The sequence below is a fragment of the Leptonotus elevatus genome, chromosome 15 (genome assembly GCF_054856555.1).
Source record: "Leptonotus elevatus isolate MCC_2025b chromosome 15, RoL_Lele_1.0, whole genome shotgun sequence".
Taxonomy (NCBI): domain Eukaryota; kingdom Metazoa; phylum Chordata; class Actinopteri; order Syngnathiformes; family Syngnathidae; genus Leptonotus; species Leptonotus elevatus.
Genome location: NC_141253.1, coordinates 6,912,957 through 6,924,549, shown reverse-complemented (window position 1 = coordinate 6,924,549; position 11,593 = coordinate 6,912,957). Strand labels below are relative to the sequence as shown.

The 11,593-nt window shown below is 39.0% G+C and overlaps 1 protein-coding gene across 4 annotated transcripts in view; it reads right to left on the bottom strand.

The window, feature by feature from the left end:
* Window positions 1-7,532: 7,532 nt before the first annotated feature.
* sfswap (splicing factor SWAP) overlaps window positions 7,533-11,593 on the bottom strand; it is a 47,014-nt gene continuing 42,953 nt past the window's right edge. For all 4 annotated transcript variants that reach the window (XM_086096657.1, XM_086096655.1, XM_086096656.1 and 1 more), the window contains exon 19: window positions 7,533-8,014. In XM_086096657.1, coding sequence (XP_085952783.1) covers window positions 7,949-8,014 — 66 coding nt within the window. In that variant the 3' untranslated portion in view covers window positions 7,533-7,948. The remainder of the gene's footprint in view (window positions 8,015-11,593) is intronic.

Sequence of the window (11,593 nt, the reverse complement as noted above, 5' to 3'; positions counted from 1 at the left end):
CTAAAATACATATTTCTAGTAAACATCTTTTCCACTTTAATGTTAACAAGATTATGAAAATTTACAAAAAATATTGGATTGTACATCTAGAACAGATATAACAATTTTGATAAATCGTGAGTTAACTATTGAAGACATGCGATTAATTATGATTACAATTTTTAATCGCCTGACACCCCTAATATATATATATATATATATATATATATATATATATATATATATATATATATATAAATATATATAAATATATATATATATACACACGTGTTGAGAATTTTAATCTAAAATGGCTGTTGTGATATAAAAAAAATCACTCACTCCCTCACAAATCTGCACACACTTCAAAAGATAAAAAAGCAAGCATGCTGAATCCTTACATTGACAGCTTTCAAAGAAAAAAAAAGTTTTAGCATTATAAACATCCATGCAGCAATATTAATAAATAATGGCAGCAAATAATGAAGTGGTTTAAACTTAACTTTTGAAGAGCTTCCCAATAGTGGGCAGCCTCGGGTGCCTCCGGGTGGGTGCTAAGAGGCGTCTGTCAAACTCATTTAAATGGATATTTGACCAAAATAAAAGCCCTTTTCCAACTCAGTCCTTTTCAATTCGGCTCTCGAAAAGTCTCTTTCTGTCTTCTCCATTACCTCGCACAATGCCTAGGGTGCAACCAGTTTTATAAGACTAATAGCAGCCAGGATATTGAGCAGCTCAGCAGCGGGACCTGAGGACAAGCACATCATCTGGGGACCAGCAGTGTCATTATTTCGACCAAGTCCAACAGTGTAATATGAGGATGTTTAATTCGAGTCACAGTTTTCTTTGGTCAGAGGAAGCAGGTAAAAAAAAAAGAAAAGAAAGAAAAAGACAAAAAAAGACAAAAAAATAACCAATAACATCCACCATTTATCCAGAGCAGGAACCCATGCACACATAATTGCTTCACGTTTTTTAAATGGCAACCCAGGATTGCCAGGGTCAGTCAGTCAGTTTTATATGATAGTTTTATATACACATTCCTGTTCTGTCACAACACGTTGTAAACACATGTTTTTAAAGGTGCAATATGAGTGTATTAAGTGAACAATTAAGGGTCTGGAGTTCACCCGTTAAGTGCTTTAAATGATCAGGTATGATTTGATATGGTTGGCCGCAATTTACAAGTGAATTTTGCCCTTAGAGCTTCTGTTAACTAATTCACTCCCAGCAATTTTTACTGAAGCAACCACCTTCGCTCTCAGCTGTTTTACTGGATTTTGACTGATTTTGCAAGGTCCACAGAATATTCTGTTCTATTGCTATAAAAAAACATGGACCAAAATAAATATTTTGTATCTGTTTCCATTTTGCAGCAATTAGCATTACATATAGCTATAGCTTTCATCATTATTGAAAACACTGTCAAGAAGAGCTTGTTGCAACATGGCCATGGCTGATCTCTTATACTCTGCTGCCTGTTTCTTGTAATAACTAATGCTTTAAGCGACCTCTTCATGTCAGAAGCTGCATCAAAGCCCTCTAGTTCAGTGTGCTCTAGCATTAAAAAATATATATATTTATTTTTTATTTTTGGGGAGTCAAGGACAAAGTATTAAAAAACGTATTTATATGTTTTTGGGTTTGAATGAGTTAAAGCCTCACATCACGTTAGAATTTGACCTGGGAAAAAAACGCCAAAGAAACTACAAATAAGAGATGAATGAGCAGACAAACCAACCAACCTGCACAAATAGATGAAGCACAATATTCCGCGTTACTTTCATTTGCGTACACGAAAACAATGGCTTATTCTTTAGCTCAACGTGGATAAAAAAACTTTTAAATAACCTTGTCCTCTCAATACACATCCACCTTGGTATACAATTGATTTTGCTAACAAGTGTTACAGAAATCTGGCATTCCCCCCCCCCCCCCCCCCCCAGACAGATCGAACATTCATTTTGGATCCTGGAACCCAACAATTTCAAGGATGAGGTATCTTTAAGTGTCAAACTATCGAGCTGCAATTTTCCGCGGGCTGTTGTGAAAAGGTCAAACATGAGCTGAATGTTGGGGCTAGTGTTTTAATAAAGATCACCTGCTGCTCAAGCTCAACAAGACTTGCTAAAAAGAGATGAATTGAGGACTAGAAAGCTTTACACAAATCACAGTAATCTACACATCACATGAAATACCGCATTGCACCCTGATGTCTTTTTCTTTAGGCAGCATAGCCAATCTGGGCATGGATGTGTTTTCAGACAATGCATTATTGCCAAATCATTTATTATTTTTAGCATCAACAAAGTACAAGCAGCAAAAACCTTGGACGTGACTCCCATCTGGGGACAGTTGTAGCCGACGGATGAGTTAAGACAAGTGAGCTGTAAAGGAGTTGACACTCTGACAATAGCTGCTAACTGTACGTCCCCAATGGAGCCAAGATTAGATCGAAGGATTTAGGACACAAGTCAATTTAAGGTAATAAACGCTTTACAATCCAATGATGAAAGCCCTCCAAATCCCCGACTCAAAGATAAGAATGGAGACTTGGCACACATTGTATTTTGCGATCTATTTTCAGTCTTTCCATCTAAATAAAAGATCTGTTTGGCCCAAAAGGCTGTCATGTTTCTGGAAGACGATTACAATATATAGATGGCAGAAAAACTTTGGTTTGAATTCTTTATGATCATTTTCTCAACAACAGACAATACACCACTGAGCCCTGGAAATAACTCGGATCTGTTTCAAAAGTCTGAAATGCTTAAAGTAACATTAATATGATAGCGGGAGATCATGTATAAGAGCGTAAAGAATGCAAATAATCTGCGTTATCTGGTTCGACATTGGCCGTGACGTTTGAGGGTCCTTTTCAAGGAAAGCAACTATTAGCTAACAAAATACATACAACCTTCATTTAGGGAAGAAGCACGATGGAGCACAGACAATGACAGAGTGCTGCAATTCAAAGTAGTGCTCCCGGGACAAAGATGAATGTTAGCCCGTTTTGGTGAGATGATCATGGATTAACAGTCTGAAGCGACAAAGTTATGGATGGCTTCGCTGGGCGGGTTCGGACAGTTCAAGTCTGGTGTCTGTTGGTCACACAGATAAGTAGGCAAGGGTTTGTTAGGTTAGTTGGAGTTGGTTCGGCAATGGTTTATCACGTAACTCATTTGCTCCCCAAAACGTATAAAAACGTTCTATTTTTTATATTGCCAGGGTCCCAAAAACGTATTTATATGTTTTTGATTGTGTTTTTTTTTTTTCTATGCTAGAGCATACAGAATGCTTTGTGTTTTCAACAGGTTTGTGATAAATGATGAAACTTAGCTATATTCACATGCTTAGCTCTTCCTTTTTGGACATTTTTAGTTAATTTCTATAACTAATTCTTCATCCACCTTTCATCTCTTTTTCTGACAACTTAATTTTTTTGACTCTTTTTAAATAAATATATATTATATATATATATATATATATATATACATATATATATATATTATATATATATATATATATATATATATATATATATATTATATATATATATATATATATATATACATATATATATATATATATATATATATATATAATATATATATATAATATATATATATATATATATACATATATATTTTTTTAAACCTAAATCAATTAATTTAAAGAATATTTTATCTATAAAACAAAAAATAAATATGTAAAAAAAAAACACACACACACAGGGAGCCACATGAGAGGGACTTTTGGAGTCACATGTGGCTCCAGAGCTGCAGGTTGAAGACCCCTGGTTCAGTCGAGCTGACTTTGTTGGTTGACAAAGACTGGACAGTGGGACAGTAGGTAGGTTGGTATGCTTTTGTGTAGCCAGTCAAAGTATGTTAATGCTGTGTTGATTATGGATGTTTATTCATCAAGATGAATAGGAATCAGATAGGGTAAGGTGGAATTCAAGGGGTCCTTTGGGTTTTGCTGAGGTAAGATCGGTCGCTTAGATAAGAAATTAGGCAGATATTGTTCAATGAACATGGAGGGATCTAAGCGTCCTTCACCGTGGACTAAATGTTTATCTCCCACGTAACTACTTTTGAGAGTCACTTCCCTCGGCAAGACCAATTCAACCACTCACTCTGCCTCTAGTGACTTACATGCACGCAGTCTCTCTCTACGCCTCTTTAAGTTAATGAAGTTGCAAATGTCAGGCACAATTGCATCCTGAGTCGCTTTGTGCAGATGCGATGGGATTACTTTCATTACAAATAAAACTGCGACTTCATATTTGGCCCATGGTTCTACTGTCGAAGAGGGGTATAACCAGGTAAGGTGTGAATTAGGACTTTTTAGGTAAAAGAGCAGGACATGCAGTAAACACACTACTGGGCCCCTGAAGGGTCAATGTTGCTCGTGTTATTCTACTGTTGCCGTTTGGTCTCTGGATAAACGTCCTAAGCGGCTCGGAAGCAAGGTTATGGAAATATTTAAAGAACAACTTAAGAAAACACAAATTACTAAAGCTGTTAAAACTTAGCGAGTTATGTTTTCTAAGAATGTGACAGTGATGGAAACGTATTGGTTTTCAGCATGATAAAACAGTAAAGGAGCAAAAACATTTTTATGGCACAAAGTAATTTCATCAGACACTGTTGAAGGGTTGAGCACTTAAAAGAACAGTCATAAGTTAAAAGTTTGACGCTGCCATAATATATCTTGTTTGAAATAAATATTACAAACCACCCTCACTAAAGAAAAAGCAGACATTATCACATGACTTTTACCTTTTATTTCCAAGTTCCTTGCCATCTCCATACACTTCTTTGACCATTTGCCTCTTCTTGGGAATTCTGTTATGAGAATCTATTAAGAATGCAGAGCAAAATCAAGTAGAGCTGATCCAAGACGAGCAACCAATGTGTTGACCGAGGAACTGCAAGGCAATCTGAGGATATATCTCAAATTCATACATCGGTCCAACTTCAGACACTTTCATCAGCAGTAACAATACAAGTGGCTTCTCTTAGACGTTACAGTTCCCTGAAAAGGTCGAACTGAAGAGGCTAACAAGTAGAAAAGTGACCAAGTATTGGTATGCGGCAATAGAGACTTTGCTGAGCCATCAAGTCCACCAGGCAAGCGGCAGAGGACCTCTAGGTGGTTTTGGATCCCACTTCTACCAACCCTGACTTAACCAAGTTTCAACAGTCAATCCTTAACTTCAGTAAAAATGTGAAGCCAATGTGAAAACGCTGTGTGGACTCCCGTCTTTTCAGCAGGGTCAGAGTTTGTTTGGCATGTTCACATTATGCGTGGAAAAATGCTGATTTAATTGCTTACCTGAGCCAGTAAGTGCGCTGACAAAGCCAGAAAATGGAGTTCAAATCTCAAAGATAACAGGATGTTTTTTTTTTTAATGGACTTGATCTTCACTTTGCCTTCAAAACACTTTTTAACCATGTAGGTCACTGCATCTTATTCATACTTGCAGCTATTATTAGCATGCATTAACATGCCACTTGCATAAACAGGGAAAGTGATATAACTGACACTTTTACCTGTTTGAATTCTTAAATATGGGTGAAAACAGCAGAATATTCCACAAACTTTAGCTATACTTAAAGTGTGTGCTTGTGCTGTATGTGCTTTTCTAATAAAGAACTATGTCTCAATTCCATGCTTAAATCTCTTACTAAACTCCAATAGTGTCATACTTAGGGATTCCTCCATAGTGGCAAACAATTAGCGAGTTTGAAAAGAAGCTGCATAGGTCTCCTTATCAAAGCTGGTGCAGCTCTACGGGCAGATAAAGGCCAAAAATAATCAAATAAGTGCCTTTTCTTTGTATTGGCCAGATGAAGTGCTTGCTGAATTTTTGGCCCACATGCCACATTGCCTCAAGGGAAGTCTCTTGCTGATCTGAAGAGAAAAGCAAAGCAAAAACCTGAACCATTTATCAGCACAGAGCCGGATTAGAACTGCCTCGCCTAACAAATCTAGCAGTCATCCAATAGATGGCTTCATTTGCAACCTGCTCAACCTAGCCATGATAAACATACAGTATATGGGGAAACATTTATGTGTACATTCATTTTTTTGTGCAAGTTTTTTTAAGTAGACTTGCTAACTTTCTTTCATTCTGAGCCCAAACATATAATATACTGTACTATTTAAAATAAATAAATAAATACAGCCACATATACAGTGCACTGGAAAATAAAGCCTTTCACTGCTGTTGAATAAACTGTTTCAATGGTGGAGACTTCTCATACAATAGTTATTATTGCCCTCGTACTTTTCAGCTCACCTTTTTTAACTGATGGGTGGCTTTTCATTTCTTACAATAGCAATGCTTGGAATTGGGTCAAGAACTCAGGGACGCATGGGAGACAATCTTATTCTTAAAAAAAAAAACTGCCCAGAAATGAAAAGCCTTGAAGCATTGTGAGAGACAATAGTAAAATAATAATAATGTAATGGTGAGAATATGCGTATTTCCACAAGCATAGTACACAGAAAACTAAAATCAATTACCGGTAATAGTTTATATAGAAAGTGAAATCTAACCATAAAATAACAGCATGAGGGTATCTCTTGTGTACAGTTGTTCTAAGATATCTGATGTGAACATATAGTATGATGTGAAATTCCTCTCAGGATTCAGTTTTCGAGCAGACAATTTGAAAGTGAAAAAAATCCCTCCATCTTGACTAAAGCCTGTTTCACCGGAGAAAAAGGGAAAAAGCTCAAAATATTGACTGTTGATGATTGACAGACGCTCAAAATTCATTGATGCGTCCACCTCTAGTAGTGTTTGTGGCCTTAACTGATAAATTAAAAAAATGTAATTGAAAGGCATGGTTACACAGAAATTGGTCCAATATTTGTTTACAACTGCTTGCTGAAGAACCATCAATTAATGTGATGTATCAGTGTAAAATGGTCAACAATAATCTCATGATAGTTTAATTTAATAAAAATATATTTTGGGAGTTGTAAAAACAGGAAAATGCCAGTTGCTGGCAGACAGACAGCACCACATCTGTGTTTTAGGGTCTCTTTATGGCTTGTCTATAAGAGAATTTATTGCTGATCATCTTATGGCTCTATGGGGTCTTAAACAGGCTATCTTTCGGAACATTTACTCTTTTATGATCTTATACTCTGCCTGAGGTTGTTGAGGAAAAGTCAGAAAAAGATTTCTGCACCCCGGTTTCACTGCATAGTTGGTCACCAGTGCCATCTTAGACCCAAACACCCGGAGGACAGACAATGAATGGATTGTCTTGCGGGGTTTTATCCCCAACATCACAGTAGAAGTTAATGATATTTAGGTTTAAAGGCAAGAAGACGTTCTTCCATCTTAGTCTACAGCTAAATTAAGGGCAATGAAGAAACCAACCTGTGGTTCGGTTATTTGAACACGTTCCAGCTGCTTGATATAAATAAGGACAGCAAGCAGCCTTAACAACAATTAAAGACAGTCTGCGCCACACAAAAGCCTTTAGTTTGGGTTGGCATAAAGAATGAAAACTCACTTCAAAGCTGGGCAATGACAATAATCATTCAACTTTATTAACAGTTTGGATCAGGAACAGAACTACAAGGCCACGCAAGCACTGATGGTAAGTATAAAATTAAAATATAGAAAGGTATGTTGTGGAAGTGACAGATGTGAATACCTAATATCCTTCATGGAAGGAGCTTCACAACTTTTGGATAAATTCCAACGCAAGTACTTGCAAAAGAACAAATTTATTTGATACTGGGGGGGTTGAACTGTGGACATGATCCATCATCGGCTGCTGAGTCGCTTTCGAAAGTAGGCGGTCAAACTAAATACTTCATCTTCAGCAGGTGACTGTGGGCAATCTGACTCTCAAATTAAGATGAACAAAAAAAAGCTCAAACAGACTCCAGCTGCATAATTTCCTGGAAATTGATGAGTGTTCTCGGTTAGCAGACGTCTTCAGGAAGTGGGAGGCTGGAAAACCTTTGACGAGGCAAGCATAGCACGTACTTTTGCCATTAGATCCTAAACACAGACGAACAGAAACAAAACAAGGTTTAGCTCAGTGAGGAAAATGTCTCCAATAGCCTTGGCATGGTTATTTATAATGAGGGCAAAATAATGATGTGTGCCTTCTGGGGCTGGCTTGGACCCTCTTACGCATCTTTCCATTGTAAAAGTATCTGCTCTGCTTAAAACTGCTCTCCTCTATTGATGCTTTCCAACTGCTGGTTTGTCAATCTATTTGCTGTTGTCGCAACATTTGAAAATTTGAAGATACAAGATGATGCAAGAAATTAGAAAAATGACCATTCATGCTAACGTGCTAGCTTACCCTGTTGCTGTGCCTTAGCCTTGGACGCTGCACTCCGCAGTCTTCATTTTTCTGCAGTGGTCCATTTTCTTGCTGCACTCATATCTTTCTAACCTTAACCAACAACTACGTGTCGAGAAGAAAATATAAATGGTGCTCCTCCCTTGTATTTTGTCTCTTCTCTGGACAAAGCTTTGCGCAAGCTAACTGGGCTTTTACCAAAATGGATGTAAAGGGCAGAAACACTCATATTACAAACGTGCGAAGCACTTCACACGCCAATGAGAGACATGTTTTTACAGATGTTGCATGGCAAGGGAGCCCATTTCTTCTATTGTAATGTACTTCCTGCCTTTTTTGAGGCACACACAAACATGAATTATGTTCCCAAACCCTTTTATAGATGGCTAACACATCCATGGCAGTCAAAGACTGGCTTTAGTTTGCGCTTTCATTTCCCTTCCTCCGGGGATGCGCTAGCTCACTTCCCGGGAGTGATTAATTCATACATGGACAAATATCCACCCCTGAGCTCTGCTGACAGAAGAGACACATTAACAGCTGTAATCACACAGGGGGTGGAATTGTCACATCACATCACTCAAACGGCTATTTCATTTCATTTTTGCCCCCCCGTGACTAGAAATGTACACTAAACACACACTTGTCAGTGATGTCTCGGGCTGACATGGTGACTGTGCAGCGCCTGTAGCCACACTTTCTTCCTCCCAGTATGAGAGCTCGGTGTCGAGGTGTGCACGAGTCAGGCCACCAGCCACCGTTAGTCTGCCATAAAGAGCTGCTTGCAGGCTTTTATATTCTCATTCCTTATTCTGCCTTTGATTATCATTTCGCCTATGCCTGCAGCTTGCGCCACCTCGACAGTCGTCTCATGTCACGCTTCAACCTTCTTCGCCGGTTCCTGGAAGATCTGATTTATATTTGCTAGAATGCTTGAACTACCTATTGTTGACACAGTTTAAGACAATTGTTGAGACCTATTACGAAGTTATTAGGCTATAAGGCAGAGGTCACCAACGTGGTGCCTGAGACACCAGGTAGCCAAGGAACACTTGAGTAGCTGGCCAGTGATATTTCCTAGGAATGTTATAAAAGTGATCATTGGAAAATCGGCAGATTTAAAGAAAAGTGTTGCATATTGATATTCATCTGATCATATTATTGTGAGGAAGCATTAACATTATCAGTGTCTTCACAAAACTGAATATCCTTAATTATTAATAATAATACATAACATAATTAAAGGTAATTTGAGCAAATCAAACTGGTGGTAGCCCTTCACATTAAAAGGTACCCAATAAGTAGCCCTAGGTTTCAAAAAGCTTGCTGACCCTGATATAAGGGTTACCACGGCCCTTTAGAGGGGCAAGGAATTTGGTTCCTAAAACTCGAGTCACTATGGGGCAGAAGAAGCCAATTGCCAATATATGAGAAAGACTAGGGATGGGTGAGTACTAGTGATGCAACGGATCACAAAAGTCACACACACACAAAGATTACTTGTGGGGACCCTGTAAACTCTGCTTATCAGCATGATTAATAACTAACAAAACCACAAATTCTGTCTAAAAGGCACAGGCGAATAAATGTCGGCTCCACTTTTGCGTCTCTCGTGCCAATTTGAGGTTTCTTTAGGGTATAGTTGTACTACAACAACCGAGACTCACTTTGTGATAACGATACATAGTTTGTACACCAGCCCAGTTCCTTCTCAACTCATTAAAATCCTGTCAAAACAGCACCGCCTTTTCCCGTTCACCAGCCTGGCCTTAACCCCAGCTATGTCAGGGATGAAAAATACTCTAAAAAGGAAAAAAAAAAATATAAAATTGATTAAGTGCTGTGCATGTAAGACAAAATGCTGCAGGATGGGTGCACAACACTGCATATGAAACAAACTAACAGCAGAGAGGATGAGCAGAAGGGAAAGGAACGGCAAGCACGACAGCGACCAGGCAGGCAGGATGAGCGACTAGCAACAAGGCTATTAGAAGGTGTTGAATTATTCAGGGTGTGTTTGTAAAACATCACAGGTGGGGGTTTAAGTTGTAATAAGTGACTGTGACTACAATCACTTGGCAGAGAACAGCAGGAGTTAGGAAGCTGTGGTGTGATACAGGCAAGAGGAGCGGTGGGTTGGAGAAACAAACAAATGTGTTTTGCCTCCATCAGTAGGCCTGAAATGTGTGGTTTTGTAACAGTGTTGCAGCTACGCAGTCATCACCCAAAACGGCGACATAAACGCCCAACTAACCAGCTAACCCTTTCTCCCCAGCACGCATTCCACTTTATAGCCTTCTACAATCATACAATACAGTTTTCTTTCAGGAACGATGCGTGCGTGCGCATCCGATTATGGGAAGCAGCTTGATGAGCGCCATAAATTTGACACTGTAATGTTAAACAGGGCGGAGAGGAGCGAGTGTTGACCAAGGTCAGAGTATATTTGGGTGAGTGAGAGCACGATTACACTGACTAATGTGCTGTGCTTTCAGAGAAGGACGACAGTGAACATTACACGTACACACAGAAACAACACTACCCAGTGAGTCGACAGTTCCACAATTTAAAAGATGCCCGTTTCTAACTGAGCTTTTCCACCGGACCGGTTCCACGCCGAAGCGGCATTTTTGTCTCTGGATGTTCGCGTCTCTATGGGACTTTTTCAGGGCCGAGCGGCATTAGTGAGGAACTCCCCAGGTGATATGTTTTCCTTAGTGATAGAGTGGTAGCTGAATAGTCGGCCACCGAAAATGTTCGGTCGAAAATGGCAAAAATGTGCATTTTCGGCATTTGGCCGAAATAAAATTCAAGCCGAAAGAATATGTCTGAAAGAGGATGTTGTGGTGATGTAAGGAAAAAACAAAACAAAAAAAAAACGCCGCTGCAAGCAAGTGTGTGTTTGAATTAAACACCAAACATGGGAGTGAGTGCCCGCCCGCCTTGCTGCTCGCTGCCGTTTGTGATTGTCATTGTGCACACAGGAGAAGAAGAGGGTCGCTTGATAAACTATGTCGAAAAAGCTGCCGAGTACTGCACTACAGGTGAGCCACTCTTTCTCCTGTAGTGTATTTTTTCTTTGAAGAGATCCCCTCGAGCGCTTCCACTTTTCCCCTTGCATTCTGGTGGCCGTGCTAAAAACTTTAGCTAATGTTAGGACTATTACTATCAACAGTTTTAAACAACTAAACACTTACCACTGTCTACGGGTGACTACAGATCTGTACAGGACGTGTAACTATGCAGTCCGTTCCAAAAGCCGATTAAGC